The sequence below is a fragment of the Nerophis ophidion genome, linkage group LG27 (assembly GCF_033978795.1).
Source record: "Nerophis ophidion isolate RoL-2023_Sa linkage group LG27, RoL_Noph_v1.0, whole genome shotgun sequence".
Taxonomy (NCBI): Eukaryota; Metazoa; Chordata; class Actinopteri; order Syngnathiformes; family Syngnathidae; genus Nerophis; species Nerophis ophidion.
The window spans coordinates 949,970-970,362 of record NC_084637.1 but is presented as its reverse complement, the minus strand read 5'-3'; the positions used below and the strand labels follow the sequence as shown (position 1 = coordinate 970,362).

General features: G+C 41.2%; 1 protein-coding gene across 6 annotated transcripts in view; it reads right to left on the bottom strand.

Annotated features, from left to right (window-relative positions):
- Positions 1-20,393, bottom strand: part of agap1 (ArfGAP with GTPase domain, ankyrin repeat and PH domain 1) — a 131,871-nt gene that overhangs the window by 31,260 nt on the left and 80,218 nt on the right. For all 6 annotated transcript variants that reach the window (XR_009804602.1, XM_061889319.1, XM_061889320.1 and 3 more), the window contains 3 exons: positions 14,770-14,938; positions 11,642-11,806; positions 9,764-9,925 (listed from right to left, as the gene is read on the bottom strand). Coding sequence is in view for 5 of the 6 variants with exons in the window: in XM_061889319.1 (XP_061745303.1) it covers positions 9,764-9,925; positions 11,642-11,806; positions 14,770-14,938 (496 nt within the window). In the remaining variant the exon portion in view is untranslated. The remainder of the gene's footprint in view (positions 1-9,763; positions 9,926-11,641; positions 11,807-14,769; positions 14,939-20,393) is intronic.

The window sequence follows — 20,393 nt, the reverse complement described above, 5'->3', positions numbered from 1 at the left end:
TGTAAATCAAACCATATGTTGCTGTCCAAGCAACGTTATCATGGACGCCCCTGCTTATTTCAGTGAGACAATGCCAAGCCAGGTGTTACACCAGCGTGGCTTCATAGTAAAAGAGTGCGGGTACTAGACTGGCCTGCCTGTAGTCCAGACATTGAAAATGTGTGCAGGCTAAAATATGAGGCAGGAGACTGTTGAACAACTTAAGCTGTACATCAAGCAAGAATGGGAAAGAATTCCACTTCAAAAATGTGTCTCCTCAGTTCCCAAACCTGCACTGAGTGTTGTTCAAAGGAAAGGCCATGTAACACACTGGTAAAAATGCCCCTCTGACAATAAGTTTGTCAGTGTGAAGATGAAATATCTTGTCTTTGCAGTCTATTCTATTGAATATAAGTTGAAAAGGATTTGTTGTATTCTCTTTTTCTTTAGCATTTACACAAGGTGACAACTTCACTGCTTTTGTGTTTTGTACTTCTAAGACTATTCCTGACGTGTGTGTTTGTAGCTGTGGATCACTGCCTGTCATCTCCCTGTAAGAATGGCGGTACCTGCAATGACTTTTTTGACATGTGTTGCTGCCATTACATTCTAAGTTGATGATTATTTGCAAAAAAAAGTAAGTTTGTCAGTGTGAAGATGAAATATCTTGTCTTTGCAGTCTATTCAATTGAATATAAGTTGAAAAGGATTTGTTGTATTCTCTTTTTATTTAGCATTTACACAAGGTGACAACTTCACTGCTTTTGTAGTTGGTAAACCACTAAAAAACTGTAAAGCAACATGTTCCTGGCCCACATTTAACCTCCACTGCAAATCATTGCATACTGGGAAGCAATGATGCTCCATCCCTGCTGTGATGGGTGGGGTCACAACGGGGTCCCCACCTGTCCGTCAGACAGCCACCACAGCAGGTGTTTTACCTTCAGTCGTGCAGACTGTGTGTGTAAATGCTGCACAGACTACCAACGCCACTTAGCTTTTTACCTTCAGTCGTGCAGACTGTGTGTGTAAATGCTGCACAGACTACCAACACCACTTAGCTTTTTACCTTCAGAGTCGTGCAGACTGTGTGTGTAAATGCTGCACAGACTACCAACGCCACTTAGCTTTTTACCTTCAGTCGTGCAGACTGTGTGTGTAAATGCTGCACAGACTACCAACACCACTTAGCTTTTTACCTTCAGTCGTGCAGACTGTGTGTGTAAATGTTGCACAGACTACCAACACCACTTAGCTTTTTACCTTCAGTCGTGCAGACTGTGTGTGTAAATGCTGCACAGACTACCAACACCACTTAGCTTTTTACCTTCAGAGTCGTGCAGACTGTGTGTGTAAATGCTGCACAGACTACCAACGCCACTTAGCTTTTTACCTTCAGTCGTGCAGACTGTGTGTGTAAATGCTGCACAGACTACCAACACCACTTAGCTTTTTACCTTCAGTCGTGCAGACTGTGTGTGTAAATGTTGCACAGACTACCAACACCACTTAGCTTTTTACCTTCAGAGTCGTGCAGACTGTGTGTGTAAATGCTGCACAGACTACCAACGCCACTTAGCTTTTTACCTTCAGAGTCGTGCAGACTGTGTGTGTAAATGCTGCACAGACTACCAACGCCACTTAGCTTTTTACCTTCAGTCGTGCAGACTGTGTGTGTAAATGCTGCACAGACTACCAACACCACTTAGCTTTTTACCTTCAGTCGTGCAGACTGTGTGTGTAAATGCTGCACAGACTACCAACGCCACTTAGCTTTTTACCTTCAGTCGTGCAGACTGTGTGTGTAAATGCTGCACAGACTACCAACGCCACTTAGCTTTTTACCTTCAGTCGTGCAGACTGTGTGTGTAAATGCTGCACAGACTACCAACACCACTTAGCTTTTTACCTTCAGAGTCGTGCAGACTGTGTGTGTAAATGCTGCACAGACTACCAACACCACTTAGCTTTTTACCTTCAGTCGTGCAGACTGTGTGTGTAAATGCTGCACAGACTACCAACACCACTTAGCTTTTTACCTTCAGTCGTGCAGACTGTGTGTGTAAATGCTGCACAGACTACCAACACCACTTAGCTTTTTACCTTCAGTCGTGCAGACTGTGTGTGTAAATGCTGCACAGACTACCAACACCACTTAGCTTTTTACCTTCAGAGTCGTGCAGACTGTGTATGTAAATGCTGCACAGACTACCAACACCACTTAGCTTTTTACCTTCAGTCGTGCAGACTGTGTGTGTAAATGCTGCACAGACTACCAACACCACTTAGCTTTTTACCTTCAGAGTCGTGCAGACTGTGTGTGTAAATGCTGCACAGACTACCAACACCACTTAGCTTTTTACCTTCAGAGTCGTGCAGACTGTGTGTGTAAATGCTGCACAGACTACCAACGCCACTTAGCTTTTTACCTTCAGTCGTGCAGACTGTGTGTGTAAATGCTGCACAGACTACCAACACCACTTAGCTTTTTACCTTCAGTCGTGCAGACTGTGTGTGTAAATGTTGCACAGACTACCAACACCACTTAGCTTTTTACCTTCAGAGTCGTGCAGACTGTGTGTGTAAATGCTGCACAGACTACCAACGCCACTTAGCTTTTTACCTTCAGAGTCGTGCAGACTGTGTGTGTAAATGCTGCACAGACTACCAACACCACTTAGCTTTTTACCTTCAGTCGTGCAGACTGTGTGTGTAAATGCTGCACAGACTACCAACGCCACTTAGCTTTTTACCTTCAGTCGTGCAGACTGTGTGTGTAAATGCTGCACAGACTACCAACACCACTTAGCTTTTTACCTTCAGAGTCGTGCAGACTGTGTGTGTAAATGCTGCACAGACTACCAACACCACTTAGCTTTTTACCTTCAGTCGTGCAGACTGTGTATGTAAATGCTGCACAGACTACCAACACCACTTAGCTTTTTACCTTCAGTCGTGCAGACTGTGTATGTAAATGCTGCACAGACTACCAACACCACTTAGCTTTTTACCTTCAGAGTCGTGCAGACTGTGTATGTAAATGCTGCACAGACTACCAACACCACTTAGCTTTTTACCTTCAGTCGTGCAGACTGTGTGTGTAAATGCTGCACAGACTACCAACACCACTTAGCTTTTTACCTTCAGAGTCGTGCAGACTGTGTGTGTAAATGCTGCACAGACTACCAACACCACTTAGCTTTTTACCTTCAGAGTCGTGCAGACTGTGTGTGTAAATGCTGCACAGACTACCAACGCCACTTAGCTTTTTACCTTCAGTCGTGCAGACTGTGTGTGTAAATGCTGCACAGACTACCAACACCACTTAGCTTTTTACCTTCAGTCGTGCAGACTGTGTGTGTAAATGCTGCACAGACTACCAACGCCACTTAGCTTTTTACCTTCAGAGTCGTGCAGACTGTGTATGTAAATGCTGCACAGACTACCAACACCACTTAGCTTTTTACCTTCAGTCGTGCAGACTGTGTGTGTAAATGCTGCACAGACTACCAACACCACTTAGCTTTTTACCTTCAGTCGTGCAGACTGTGTGTGTAAATGCTGCACAGACTACCAACACCACTTAGCTTTTTACCTTCAGTCATGCAGACTGTGTGTGTAAATGCTGCACAGACTACCAACACCACTTAGCTTTTTACCTTCAGTCATGCAGACTGTGTGTGTAAATGCTGCACAGACTACCAACACCACTTAGCTTTTTACCTTCAGTCGTGCAGACTGTGTGTGTAAATGCTGCACAGACTACCAACGCCACTTAGCTTTTTACCTTCAGAGTCGTGCAGACTGTGTATGTAAATGCTGCACAGACTACCAACACCACTTAGCTTTTTACCTTCAGTCGTGCAGACTGTGTGTGTAAATGCTGCACAGACTACCAACACCACTTAGCTTTTTACCTTCAGTCGTGCAGACTGTGTGTGTAAATGCTGCACAGACTACCAACACCACTTAGCTTTTTACCTTCAGTCATGCAGACTGTGTGTGTAAATGCTGCACAGACTACCAACACCACTTAGCTTTTTACCTTCAGTCATGCAGACTGTGTGTGTAAATGCTGCACAGACTACCAACACCACTTAGCTTCCACATTCTACATTTTGCTGCCTCCCCGGTGGTGAAAAGAGACAGAAGAGAGAGGTCAGCGGAATGAGATCCCACCAAATAGTGAAGAGAAACAAAGAGTAAAGGCACAATTTCATCCATGAGAGTGGACTACAGCAGTGGTCCCCAACCACCGGTCCGGGGACCAATACCAGTCTGTGATGCTTTTACTACCGGGCTCATAGAAACACTAATTAATTTAAGAACTAACGTATTTTCTCCATCTTAACTTTGGCCTGTCACACTGAGCACTAATAAGCTTGTTAGGAGATGTACATCACTCCTTTGTTATAGTACATTACTACTTTGTTATAGTACATTACACCTTTGTTATAGTACATTACTCCTTTGTTATAGTACATTACTCCTTTGTTATAGTACATTACTCCTTTGTTATAGTACATCACTCCTTTGTTATAGTACATCACTCCTTTGTTATAGTACATCACTCCTTTGTTATAGTACATCACTCCTTTGTTATAGTACATCACTCCTTTGTTATAGTACATTACTCCTTTGTTATAGTACATTACTCCTTTGTTATAGTACATTACTCCTTTGTTATAGTACATTACTCCTTTGTTATAGTACATTACTCCTTTGTTATAGTACATTACTCCTTTGTTATAGTACATCACTCCTTTGTTATAGTACATTACTCCTTTGTTATAGTACATTACTCCTTTGTTATAGTACATTACTCCTTTGTTATAGTACATTACTCCTTTGTTATAGTACATTACTCCTTCGTTATAGTACATTACTCCTTCGTTATAGTACATTACTCCTTCGTTATAGTACATTACTCCTTCGTTATAGTACATTACTCCTTTGTTATAGTACATTACTCCTTTGTTATAGTACATTACTCCTTTGTTATAGTACATTACTCCTTCGTTATAGTACATTACTCCTTCGTTATAGTACATTACTCCTTCGTTATAGTACATTACTCCTTCGTTATAGTACATTACTCCTTTGTTATAGTACATTACTCCTTTGTTATAGTACATTACTCCTTTGTTATAGTACATTACTCCTTCGTTATAGTACATTACTCCTTCGTTATAGTACATTACTCCTTTGTTATAGTACATTACTCCTTTGTTATAGTACATTACTCCTTTGTTATAGTACATTACTCCTTTGTTATAGTACATTACTACTTTGTTATAGTACATGGGACAATGCACATTCATGGACGTATAAAATGTTAATGTGTCACATTGTAGCCAAAGAATAATTATTTTGCTGTTTTTATCTGCCACACGTACAGTAAAAAGTCGGTCCGTGAAAATAATGCATACATTAAACTGGTCCCTGGTGGAAAAAAGGTTGGGGAACCCTGGACTACAGGACATGTGGGGAAGGAGACCATCACTTCTACATATCTGCCTCTATGATCCTTTCAGCACCTGGACCGTGACTCCCAGTGTCTCCCAGCGATATCTCAAACCATCTTGGATCGATGCAGATGGTTTGATACCACTCAAACATTTCATGAATGTAATGTCACAAGGATGGAAGCAGCAGCATTGTGTGTTTGGCAGATAAAATAAGGTGCTATACTAACATACACACATATATATATATATATATATATACATATATATATATATATATATATATATATATATATATATATATATATATAGTAATGGAAGAAAGACATAGCACTAAAGGCCTGGATCAGACCTGCAGATGGAATATGTCCTGCAGATTGATTGTTATGGCGTCTATTACTTATACCTGCTCAGAGATTTAATTAATCATGCTAAAAATGAAGAAGCAGAAGAAAGCACGACAAGACAAACACAAATCAGCTAAAAACTAGGTCGTTTGTCACAACAATCAGTGACTGTATTGCATCTTCCTAACAAACAAAGATGTCAACATACAGCATACAAACTTCCCAGCATTGATTACTTTGGCCATAATGTTTGTCAATTAGTTACCTCATTAGAATCAGAGTTAAAAAAGTTGAGTACAGATTTTGACTGAACTTGAAGGAAATGTCAGTAATGAGAAATGACTTTGGCGATAAGTCTTGGCAGAGGTCTGTGCTCTCCTAGTTGGACAATATTTGTTGTGGCACATTGCTAGGAGACGATGACAATGTCAACAACCAAACCTTGAATTGGTGTTTTTGTATGGTGGAGTCGTACGTGAGCAACATGTAGGAGTTATTGCTCATGTTTTTTTTGCTGTTTCACTTTTGTAGCTGTATGTAGGAATGGCGCTGCTGAAGTGGCCGCGGGTTGCATCACTTCTGTGCTCTCAATGTTTTTCATGTCCTTTGGCTTCTTTCAAGTTTCCATGTGCTTTTTACCTTGTTGTTTGTGGACTTTTTCCATCTGCACTGCAACCACATCATTTCCCTATTGCAGGATGATTCGAGTCCGCCCTATCCTATTTACCTACATACCTTATATTTTCACATCAAATGACCATGTCAAAAAAAGCATGGCTTTCAATTTCGACATAAACGGGCACTTTTTAACAAGAAGAAGAAAGCGTTGCAGGACTTGATAAGTTGTGAGACATACATGGGTTGGCAAGATAAGCGGGACGGACCTAAGTGGGTTCCACTGTAGCGGCAAATAAAAATCAAGTAATCTTTGCTTCTCCGAGCACAGTGGGTCCTATATGAGGGGGAGCTGGGTTACAGAGGGCGGTTCCCCCTCATGAATTACGCCGGGCTTCATTCTGACATGATGATACTTCATCCAGTGGTTTGTCCGCCCGCCCGCCCGCCGTGACAGCCAGCGAGCCGGCGGCCGCCTCAGTGTGCTCGCTGCTTAATAGCTAAATTGGGAAGACTGTTACTAATCGCTTATTGAATAATGGAAGTGACACCGCTGATAAAAGATTTCAATACTGCAGATTATTTATAATATTTCACTTAAGCCTCTCTGGCGGACTGGCGAGAGGGTGGGGGGATGAAGTGTGCTGAGAACAAAGGGAATACACTGAAAAGAACATTGGGGGAGGAAGTTTGGGAAATTCTGGAATTGGAAAATGAAGGAAGGAGTTGAAAATAAAAGGCAAACTAGTACATTTGTCTCTCTGACCATAACTTCACTCATCAGCTGCTTAATGGAGAAGCCAACGTTACACATCTGCTGCTGCTGCTGCTAACACATCTGTTCTGTCTTTGCGTGTGTGTGTGTATGTGTGTGTGTGTGTGTGTGTGTGTGTGTGTGTGAAGGGCTGGGTAATATACGGATATACTGGATATATGGCATGTTTGTCTCTGTGCGATATAGAAAATGACTACATGGTGATATCGGAGTATACCTTCTCACGCAGTTGCTTTAAGCTGCGGGCATTACACTACAGGCTCTTCTCACTCTTTCTTTCCTCTGCTTCTCACTGAGACATAAAACAAGCACACCTTCTTACATACGTCACACGCTCCCGCGGAGGTACTGACATGGTAATGGTAGCTGTGATGCTAACGGTGCGGTGCGAGTGAGTGGTAATACGAGAGAGAGAAGGTGCGAATCTGGTAACAAATGCAGGAAGAATTAATTCCCACGAAAAACAGCAGGGTCTTCATCATCTGGCGGTAGTTCGACTTCAAGCGGGAAGATGTTGAACATTGATGTGCCAAAAGCGTTGCTACAAAAAGTAGCAGCACTGCTAATGTGCAGCATCATTTTAAAAGTCACCCACTAGAGAATGAGGTGTGCTTGAAACTCTGCAAGTCAACATCTCCGTTCGGTGCCACACCCACAAAATTCCCCAGCAACCATTTCCACATCAACACCGTATGAAACAAATAGTCAACAACAGAAGGAGATAATGTCCGCAGGAACCTACCACATAGTGAAGGACATACACTATTTGATTTCCTATTATGCAGCTTATTTTTATTTGACACTTATTGAAATATCTTGTGTGACATCATGCACAAAAGTGCACTTTATTTGTTTTAAACTATTGTGGTGGCCTTCTGTACAAAAAGTGCACCTTAATGTAGTGTTGTTTTGATGTGTCATCTTAGTGACATCATGCACAAAAGTGCACTCATAGCTTGTTTTAAAATGTCTCTGACAATCTTGCACTTTCTGTTTGTGCCACTGCTTAATAACTGTTTCATAAATACACTTTTGGTTGTGATTTCCCTCTCTGCATGAAAGTTTAAAAGTAGCATATATGAATGCAGTATGAAGAAGAATGTTTGAATGTAGACACATAGAATCATCATACTGCTGTCATTATATGCATCAAGTGTTCATTCAAGGCTAAGGCCAAATATCCACATATATATGGTGTATGGTCACATGACCTAAACATATATATGGTGTATGGTCACATGACCTAAACATATATATGGTGTATGGTCACATGACCTAAACATATATATGGTGTATGGTCACATGACCTAAACATATCCACATATATATGGTGTATGGTCACATGACCTAAACATATATATGGTGTATGGTCACATGACCTAAACATATATATGGTGTATGGTCACATGACCTAAACATATATATGGTGTATGGTCACATGACCTAAACATATATATGCTGTATGGTCACATGACCTAAACATATATATGGTGTATGGTCACATGACCTAAACATATCCACATATATATGTGTATCGCAGTGGTTCTCAAAAGGGGGTAAGTGTACCCCTGGTGGTACTCGAAGGTATGCCAAGGGGTACATGAGATTTTAAAAAAATATTCTAAAACTAGCAATAATTAAAAAATCCTTTACAAATATATTTATTGAATAATACTTCAAGAACATATGAATGTAAGTTTGTAAACTGTGAAAAAAAATGCAACAATGCAATATTCAGTGTTGACAGCTAGATTTTTTGTGGACATGTTCCATAAATATTGATGTTAAAGATTTCTTTTTTTTGTGAAGAAATGTTTAGAAGTAAGTTGATGAATCCAGATGGATCTCTATTACAATCCCCAAAGAGGGCACTTTAAGTTGATGATTACTTCTATGTTACCGACTCAGTGGTCTAGTGGTTAGAGTGTCTGCCCTGAGATGGGTAGGTTGTGAGTTCAACCCCCGGCCGAGTCATACCAAAGACTATAACAATGGGACCCGTTACCTGCCTGCTTGGCACTCAGCATTAAGCGTTGGAATTGGGGGTTAAATCACCAAAAATGATTCCTGGGCGCGGCACCGCTGCTGCTCACTGCTCCCCTCACCTCCCAGGGGGTGATCAAAGGTGATGTGTCAAATGCAGAGAATAATTTGGCCACATCTAGTGTGTGTGTGACAATCATTGCTACTTTAACTTTAACTATGTGTAGAAATCTTGATTTAGAATTGAATCACTTGTTTATTTTTCAACAAGTTTTTAGTTATTTTTATATCTTTTTTTCCAAATAGTTCAAGAAAGACCACTACAAATGAGCAATATTTTGCACTGTTATACAATTGAATAAATCAGAAACTGATGACATAGTGCTGTATTTTACTTCTTTAGCTCTTTTTTTCAACCAAAAATGCTTTGCTCTGATTAGAAGGTACTTGAATTCAAAACATGTTCACAGGGGGTACATCACTGAAAAAAGGTTGAGAACCACTGTTGTATTGAGACATATCCACATATTAATAAAAAGCCTTTTGGCCCAGCCCTGTGTGTGTGTGTGTGTGTGTGTGTCAGGGGAGAGGGTTACTACCTTCTGCCGTGCCAGAGAGGCCGTCCGCCTTAAAGTTGCTGGTACTTTTCTTCCGCCGGTGCTTCTTTCGGTTGGCATGTGGTGATGGGGGCGGCTCAATCTTGGGACTTGTGGTACTGGAGATGCTGGGACTGGAACACATGGGGTCAACCAAGCCTGCATCTGGAAAGACATGCACATATTTTTAATTATTATTTTTTTTTTTAATCAGATGATTTGGTTCAAAACCATATGAAAACAAAACCATATCAGTGGCTGGGGTCGTTTCAAAATAAAAGCATGACAATGTCCATCAGTTCAGGTCTCAATGTGGATGCTTTTTGAGGAAAGTGAAGGCAGGATGCGAGACAAGCTGGCAACGTGTGGAAGCGAAGCGACATTTCTCTGTGGCCTCAGTCTTGACGCCGGCTGTTGGCAGCTTTGACTAGCGGCGGAATAAAATAACATTCAGCTTCCATCAATATCACGGTGCAGCGGTGACACAGACATCAGCACAGTGTGTGTGTGTGTGTGTGTGTGTGTGTGTGTGTGTGTGGGGATGAAAAACCCACACAGGCGCTCAGTGGCCGCCGCCTCGTCTCCACACGGCAGACAGCCCCAAGGACGGCCATAACTTATTTTACAATCGTTTAGTCTCAGCTCAAGTGGAAAATGTGACAACTTATCTCTGCTGACAAGATGCCGTCCCCGAGCGCGCAATTAACCACCATGGATTAACGGCGCTCCCATCTGCGCGCTGCGCTCCATCTACATCAAACATCCACCCCCACCCCCACCCCCACCCGCATGCAGCCCGGAGACTTCCTCCTTGACTTTCCTTCCAATCCTTTCCTTTCTGACCATCAACAGTTTGGACACCAGCTGCTGCTCCTAATCCACCTCGCCGTCTTGGTCGTCACATGAAGGCCAGCGACTTTGCAGGAGATCTCATTAAAGACAGCTGCTGACGGATTACAAGCAAGTGCTTCATGCTAACATCAATTGTTTGCAGTGTTTACAGTTGCTGCGCCGACAACAAGTCACAACATAGAAAAAAGGAAGACTTAACAGCAGCAGGTAGATACTGGAACTGACGGTAGGTGAACTGACTTCATTTGTTTACCTGGCGTGTGTGTGTGTGTGTGTGTGTGTGTGTGTGTGTGTGAGTGTGTGCGTGTGTGCGTGTGTGCACAGCTTTAATTATTATTTGAGGCTGGCCGGGCAAAACATGCATGACAGAGCTGTCAGTCAAATATAGTCACTGCAAAATCATCTTGTCAATCTCAGTACGTCTGAGACACGGTCGAGTACGACCACCAGCTGGACCACCACTTTTAGAGATCAGGAAGGTCTCAAAGGAAGAGCATTAGAATAATGATGAATAAATTATCACACAACTCTTATGCTTAAGGGCCATTGCTATAGTTATTATCAATTGTGCTGAAATTATATTTTTCTATCCACGCAAAGCTGGCAATCCAAAAGATTGCACGTCGTCTTGTATCAGTGTTGTGTCCAGACTCGGCCTGCTGACTGCCAAGGCCGGATATCGAGTACCGTGCCGCAGACAGAGCAGAGACAAGGCAATATCACAAGTGTCAGCCTTCTGAATAATCATATATTGTGTCTAACTGGGGCTGCTGAGATTACCCCACCTCCTTCAGCAGCAGCTTCAGTGTTGTAACAACCAGGGACCTCCCAAATAATAGAGGAAGCACGTGGGCTAGACTTTAGAGCGTAGTTTGGATCTGTAACTAGAGTACAGTCCAAAAAACGTCTCTCCTCATTGAACCAAATTGAACTCTGTCTCCGCATGATTCCTTGCTTCTTGTCTGTTTAATAGATGTCATCAGTGTTTGGGCTCCCACTTAAGGGGCCACGTCATATTGCTGTGTTTACCCGTGCTGGCTCCTGAGTTTGTGATGACAGTGGCTTCGGTCCACTGGTCGGCGCTGGACACCGAGTAGGAGCGCTGATGCATGCCGTCAGCGCCACGGTTGTTGAAAGACACCAGGTTGACGCTGCTCGCCATTTGAGATACTGATGAGCTGCTGGACACAGAACCTGGGAATCGGAGAAAACATGTTTCTCATTAAATGGCTGCATGAAGGAATTACATAACTCTAGTCTTAATAAGACATATTTACTGTAATGTTTTTATTTAATCAAACCCCAGAGGGACTCAGATAAAATGGGAGTTCTGAACTTCTATGTTTTTTAAGGACTAGTAATAGATTTTGGACTGTTTTGGGGCTTTTTCGAAAAAAAAAAAAAAAAAAAAAAGGATGCTCAAATAATCCTTTACATTATATTCTCCAATTTGTGTTTACATAATTACATGCTAAAACCAAATAATAAAATATGCTGACAATGGACACATTCATATCACTGAAGTACAAACTAAAAATAATTTATCTTTAATTCAGTAATCTTTATTATTCAATAAAATATTGACACAAATGTTTTATTTGATATCATATTTTTTTTATCTATTTATTGCAATATTTTTATTAGATTTATGTATAATATATTCTGCATTTATTAAATACAATGTTTATAACCCTTATAATTTACTGATGTATTCTCATATAACATTTTCTTTTCTTCTTAGAAAATGGTGACATTGGAACATGTTGGACAGAAAAGGTTAACAGACTATTTATTGGTAATTGCGGAGAGTCAGAGAAGTGGTCGGATTAAGCATCCTTTGCTTTAACCTTCTCCTATTTAGACATGTCATAATGTGTACACATGAAGTAAACCTGTTAAAGAGGAACTGCACTATTTTTGACGATTGTTGACAATCATGATGAAAGTCATGACGATGGATGTCAGGTTTTCAGTGCATTCCAACACGCAAATATGCGTAAATAAAAGTCAATGCCAAGTCCTCTATTCCGCCCATAAAAGCCATCCAAAGAGTGCCAACAATACTTCATTTACATTTTGTGACTTGAATAACAAGCAAGTATTAGTGATATTGTTATTAGTGATGCTTGTGTGCCAATGTTGACATGTCCACTGATCAGCTGCTTCCTCGTACAAAACTTTGTTCTAGATTATAAATCATGTCCATGGCTTGGATAATACAAAAGACTAGGATGTAATCTGACAAGTTGGGACACTTTAACAGCCAATCTAGACCCGGAATTAGACGACACAAAAAGACATTTGTTTTTTTTCCACAAGGATTACGAGTCATTCTTCATCCAAATGGGAATATATGAACTAGCAGTCAGTATCCTGATGACATCAGACCTTGTACAGTAAGTGATGTTTTATTATGTTTGTTGGCTCTCATGAAGCAATAATCAGTGCTGTTAATAAAACGCAAATGTTGTGATGCTTTTATTTTATTTATTAATGTACTAAATAAGTATGCTTAAAATATGTAAATTAGAGATGTCTGATAATATCGGGCTGACGATACTGTCAGCCGATAAATGCTTTAAATATACCGGTAATATCGGAAATTATCGGTATCGGTTCAGGAATTATCGATATCGGTTTTAAAAAGTACAATTTATCCATCCATCCATTTTTTCTACCGCTTGTTCCGTTTGGGGTCGCTGGAGCCTATTTCAGCTGCATGCGGGTGGAAGGCGGTGGTACACCCTGGACAAGTCGCCCCTCATCATAGGGCCAAAATGTATGACTTTTTTAAAACGCACAGTGTACACAGACGTAGGGAGAAGTACAGAGCGCCAATAAACCTTAAAGGCACTGCCTTTGCATGCCAGCCCAATCACATGATATCTACAGCTATTTACACACACAAGTGAATGCAAGGCATACTTGGTCAACAGCCATACAGGGCACACCGAGGGTGGCCGTATAAACAACGCCAACACCGTTACAAATATGGGCCACACTGTGAAGTCACACCAAACAAGAATGACCAACACATTTCGGGAGAACATCCGCACCGTAACACAACATAAACACAACACAACAACTACCCAAAACCCCTTGCAGCACTAACTCTTCTGGGACGCTACAATAGACACTACCAAACCCCGCCCACCTCAACCTCCTCATGCTCTCTCAGGGAGAGCGTGTCCCAAATTCCAAGCTGCCGTTTTGAGGCATGTTAAAAAAATAATGCACTTTGTGACTTCAATAATAAATATGGCAGTGCCATGTTGGCATTTTTTTACATAACTTGAATTGATTTATTTTGCAAAACCTTGTTACATTGTGTGATGCATCCAGCGGGCATCACAACAAAATTAGGCATAATAATGTCTTAATTCCTCGACTGTATATATCGCTATCAGTTGATATCGTAATCGGTAATAAAGAGTTGAACAATATCGGAATATCGTCAAAAAAGCCATTATCGGACATCTCCAAAGTAAATATGAAATATTATAAATGTGCCTGTAACTACATGACATATATATTCACATCTTGAATACAAAAGGCTGTTTTAAAGGGTTTTATAGGCAGACTAAAACGGCTCCATTGTAAGCTGACTTTTGATCACATTTATTTACTATGTAGAATGTATTAAAAAATCAAACAAAATCAGTGGTCATGTATTTAATGATTGTGAACGACAGGCAACATTCAATTGAAAACCACCAACATGATAACCTTGAGCATAACCAGAGTGAGGACTTGGACCCAGTGGAAAAGCAGACTAGTGCTAATAGGTGGTGTTGTCCAAGAGTCAAGGAAGTCTTCCCTCCCCTCCCTGCCACTAAGCCCCCGGCTGCAGCTCATTTCTTGCTGCTGGCAGAGTGAATTTGGTGTCTGATTACATTAATATTCACGACATTAATTAGTACAGGAGCACGGCTCAATGAATATTCATGCTATTAGCTCGGCCTCCTAAATGTGTGTGCGTGCATGTGTAATAAATGGACATGTGTCCCTCTTGTTAAGAAGCCTTCACAGGCTTTTAATCAACTCTATCAGCAGTAATAAATCAAATCAAGGGAAAAAAACCAAGCACAAATTTCCTTTTTCCATAATGGTATTTATCTTAGCGAGCCACGATGGTGTGGTCTAGATATCAACCTCACCTGGAGTCTGTCCGAGTTGCAGGATGCTCATGTCCTTGGTCAAACCGTTGCTTTTTGGGCTGGGCATAACTGCACAGGTAGACACAGCCCGTGGGGGCCGTTTCCCCGGCACCTTGACGGTGGTCCTGAGGAGGTCGATTTCTTTACCGTGGACATTCTGCATGTAGTCCTGAGGAGAATGAGGGGGGAAATAACATTAGGTGTCGACACAAACATGCTGACCATTCCCTCCAGTGGAACTCAGCATAAGCGCTTGTCGACTGAACGAAAATCTAAACCAAAACTAACTAAAAAGGACAATAGATTTCACAGTAAAATTTACAATGTTTTTCAGCATATTTAATTAAAAACTTTACATTTAAAAAAAAAAAAACTCAATTGTTCATACTATAAAAATGGTTTTCCTTTTACTGTAAAATCTACGGTTGTTACTGTAAATGGAAAAATGGTACCACGGTTAATTTATGATAAAAAAAAACCTGGCAACTCATTTGCCAGAATAAAAAACAACTTACATTTTACAGTAAGATTCAGGCAACCAAGCTGCCAGTATTTCCCTATCAATAATGTTTTTCCATTTACTGTAATGTTTAAAAAAATCTGTACATTTTCCTTAAAAAATGGTGACCACAAAAAAATAAAATAAAAAATAAATTAATCAATAAAGAAAAAGAAAAAAAATGGTGACTAGAATTTTACTGTGAAATTAACAGATTGTTTTTTATTTTAAAGTGTGCATAAAAAAATATAATTAATAATAAAATGCATCGGCAAATTCGTAAATGATTGACTGTTAAAAGAAATCTTGATCTCAATGGGTTTCTTATCTGGTTAAATAAAGGTCCTCTATAAAAGTGGCCCTCTGATGGCAGCCAAAACTACGGCGTGGCCCTCAATTGTTAGAATATTTATGTATAAGTTATTACACAACTCTTATGCTTAAAAGCTGTTGCTATAGTTATTATCTATTGTGCTGAAGTTGTACTTTTTTATCTGTGCAAAGCGAGTCGTCTCGTATCAGTGTTTTCAGACCCTGAATCGGCCTGCTGACCGCCAAGGCCGAACATGACGCAGACAGAGCAGAGACGGTGATATCACAAGTGTCAACACATTCACATATATTGTGTCTAACTGGGGCTGCTGAGATTACCCCCCTTCCCTCAGCGACAGCCTCAGTGATGTAACCAGGGACCTCCGAAATAAATAGAGGAAACACGTGGGCTGGACTTTGGAGCGTAGTTTGGATCTGTAACTAAGAGTACAGCCCAATAACGTCTCTCCTCATTGAGCAAAATTGAACTCTGTCTCTGCATGATTCCTTGCTTCTTGTCTGTTTAATAGATGTCATCAGTGTTTGAACCTGACATCAATGAAAACCTGTTTGACACTCCTGACTTAAGTGGACACTTTATTGAATGAGACCAAGTTTGACCACTGAGCTTGGACTAAATATTGCACATTGAAAGTCACTTCTCGTGCACCAGGAAGGTGCTGCGATGATCCAGGAGGAGCATTGCATTGTGGGAGTTTGCTTAAGATGAAAAACAAAACCACAGCCTTCTGTCTGGTTGTCAACGCTCGCCCGACATGTGGATGCCGGCCCTTTTTTTGTTCGGCTTTTATGTTTGTGAAATGCTAGAGTAGGTGATTGTAAAATGCCACAGTCGGTGAAAAAGATGTGATCAGTGATATAGTGAAGATTAGTTGAAGCACGTCTTGCTGGTGTCCATGCTCATGTGATGAAAGGCTCTGGCAGATGTAAAAGTCTAATCCTCACAGCACACACACGCTCTTTCATGCTCAGGCTGACAAAAGACCAATTGAAAGCCAAGTGCTGGAGATTGCGTCTTAACAAGCCACCAGAGAGCCATGGAGCCAGCAGCACACTGGGTAAACCCTCCGCACACGCACACGCACATTCCTCCGACAGATTGACCGAGGTAATTGAGTCTCCATTTGCATGGCGGCGCTTTCATCATGGGCCCAGTTGTCCTGTCGCCGCGTGGCGTCCAGGACGTATGTGTATTGGACAGCAGGTGGTCAAAGTACAAGCGTGTACAAGAGGCGCTGACATCTTAGGCTGTGTCTACATGTCCACAAGGAGAAGCCCTTACACCAATCATTATTTAGCCTGAGCCCCGTTTCAGCCGCACTAAGCCAGCGTTTAAGGTTCCCCTCCTCGGATCATTTTTACACGGGTAAGTGTGCCGTCTATTTCTTCAATCTCCGGCTCTTCGCTTCATATGGACTCACTGATCCTGCACAAACTGAGTTCGCGGAGAGGAAGCGACGCCAGGGGGCGGTGTCGGAAACGACCATCGTGTGGTTGCGGACAAGGATAAGGTTCAGTGGGATTTATCCTGGATAACCTTTGTGCAGAAGAGGCCTTAAAAACATGAATCCCAACTTATCTAGCTTATTCTGGCAAGACTGACGAAGACGTAGAAGAGAAAGTGATTTGGCAAGAAAAAAAAACACTTTTGAATCCTGTATACATCACAGTTGTTGCTGCACCAAGCAGATGCCAGCTACTCCTCAATCATCATCGCACGAACCAGCCAGCAAGTTGACTGCTTGTTGCTGTATCTTGCTCTTCTCACTTCATGTACATACCAGCTTCAGATTCGACTATTTCCTGAAGGCGAAGCTTATCTGGCCCATAAAGCAGTAGACAAATGGTGCGATGAAGAAAGTGCTTGCTGTAATTCAGAGCAATGACCAGATTCTTCTCTTCTGGGACTGTTGTTATTCTCTATCGCTCTTTTCGTTCCTTCTTATGTGTTTTCCCTTTTCAAAGCATACACTGTAACTTTAGAAAGAACAACTTGAACAGGAGGATGGTACCAGACTCACTTAGTTTTGGCAAAAAAGGCCTAGAGTCCATTCATACTGCATGATGAAGCTGTGGAACAGTGCAGGTATAGAAAAAAACAAAAAGTTTCAAATAGAGGTATAAGCGAGAAGTGAAGATGAAGGCCTGGAGAGTGTCAACATAACACCAACACTCCTTTGCCATCTTGGCTGCTGCTGAGTGACCTAAAAGTAACACAATATTTGCTTCACACTTTCCTTGCCAATAAGGCGGCGTCATCGCCAACTACCTAATTAGCGGCATTAATGTGATTTCTTTGCACATAGTTGGGCAATTAGCGGCGCTGATTGAGTTTCATCCGATTAGCCTCTGCAAACACACTAATTGACAATAGACTGCGCAAGAAAACCAGTGTTTTTGTGCTGCAGGCGCTTTGCGTGTGCTGATGTGTTAAGTGATGGCTTTTACCACTGATTTACTGCCTCAGCTGCTCCAAGGACTGATTGACGTGCAAGCTTTCGCTCTGGCTTTTGCAAAGGCAGCTCAGAGGGAATTAAACCCACAACCTCTGGCTACACAATTTGAAATATGACTAATTCATCAAGTCAGGAAAATTGCAGTATTACGGTGGAGCACGATGACGTGGATTAATGCACAAAAGAGACACAAGTTGACATTGGGCAGCAGTGGGAAGTCGCAATGAATGCAGAAATCAGTCTTTTGTCAATAGATTACGTTGCCATTCATCAGACTCCCACTACACACACACCTGGCCCCAGGTGGCCCCTGCGCAAAATGACAATTCCAGCCACAACCTATTATTTCTTCCATCAGCTCAAGTCTGCTGTTGTTATTGTACATTAATTCTATAAATAGTGTCAGTTATCATTAATAACCAGTAAGGATTAATCACATTCCTGTCATTGTAGGACTTGGCCATGTTGCACAGGCCAAGACTGTATTGGCTACAGTCCTATGTCATCCCGCCACTAAAAAGTAACACAGTACTACAGTAACCAATTACAAAAGGAACAATACTACTTTTGAAAAACAGTGTTACTTATTTCCTTCATGCACATGATGGTGCGCCATGGTGACATTGCTGGTAATATGAGCCGGGATGCAAGTTAGTCAGTACACACAAACAAAGCACTTGCAAGCAGAAACAGCTAAAACAGAGGAGGGGAAATGGAAATATTTTGGCTTTGAAACAAAGGAAAAAGACAAAGCTATAAACACTGAAGCTGCGCTTTAAAACATAATTTGCTAGCGGCCAACGTCCCTCGCTAGTGTTTTAGCTACTTCCAAATGAATCATTCTTGCCTACGTGGCGACAAATAAAGTGTGTTTCTTACAAGTATCATCTCTGCAGGATGAGGAATATCCAAACATGCTTCACTTCACACCATAGGAGCATACAAGAACTAACTGCTCACGCTCCTCAAGGTAAACAAATGGGTGGATTTGTACAAACATCCATTAACCATACCAAATACTGAGCTTTATATAGTTGATACTACAATGATAACATCAATATTTTTTATTATCAAATCTTTTTTCATTTTTGTTACTCAGGAAATAGGTCCCTGGACACAAGAGAACCAAAGTATGATCCTGTAACGACTTGGTATCGGATCCATACCCGAATGTGTAGAGTCACACAAAACTAATGGGGGGCGGCAGCGGCGATGACCAAGAAGAACGCGGAGTTGGAATATAATTACAACACTTTATATACATATTTATATAATATGTAACTACAAGCTCCATTCACAGACAGAGTCCCACTGATTTTATGAGTGGTCGAGCGAGTCAAATGCCGAAAAAAATAATAATAAAAATAATAAATAAAAATTTAATTTGTTTTTATTTATTTGTGGCGGCCGTAATTCTTTCGTGGCGGGCTGCCACCAATAAATAAATGTGTGGGAAACCCTGAATACATACATACATACATACATACATATACATATACCGTTACACCCCATATCAATCAATCAATCAATGTTTACTTATATAGCCCTAAATCACTAGTGTCTCAAAGGGCTGCACAAACCACCACGACATCCTCGGTAGGAAAACTCACACCCAGTGGGACATTGGTGACAATAATGACCCAGTGGGACGTCGGTGACAATGATGACTATGAGAACCTTAGAGAGGAGGAAAGCAATGGATGTCGAGCGGATCTGTGTAACGGTACACGAAAATTTCGGTTTGGTACGTACCTCAGTTTAGAGGTCACGGTTCGGTTCATTTTCGGTACAGTAAGAAAAAACACAAAATGTAAATTTTTTGGTTATTTATTTACCAAATTTGTAAACAATGGCTTTATCCTTTTAACATTAGGAACACTATAATACTTCTGCCCACGTGAATCAAAACATAAACTGCCTCAAATTGTTGCTCAGATTAAATATAATGACAAAACTTTTCTTCTACATATAAAAAGTGCAACATTAAACAGTTTCATGTCAACTCATAATGCTTCATTTATTACAGCATTTGGGAAGCCTGTAGTTGACTTTTATTATGTAAATGTTATATTTTTATCAACATGTGATAGCAGGGACCCTGCCATTCAAAGCTTTTCTGTCCGTAAAACACGCACGCACGCACACACACACACACACACACACACACACACACACACACACACACACACACACACACACACACACACACACACACACACACACACACACACACACGCACACACACACACACACACACCCCGCAAAATTAGCTAACGTTACGCTAAAACTAATTAGACTTCACCTCAAGCCAGAACTGCGAGCGAGCTGAGCTGCAG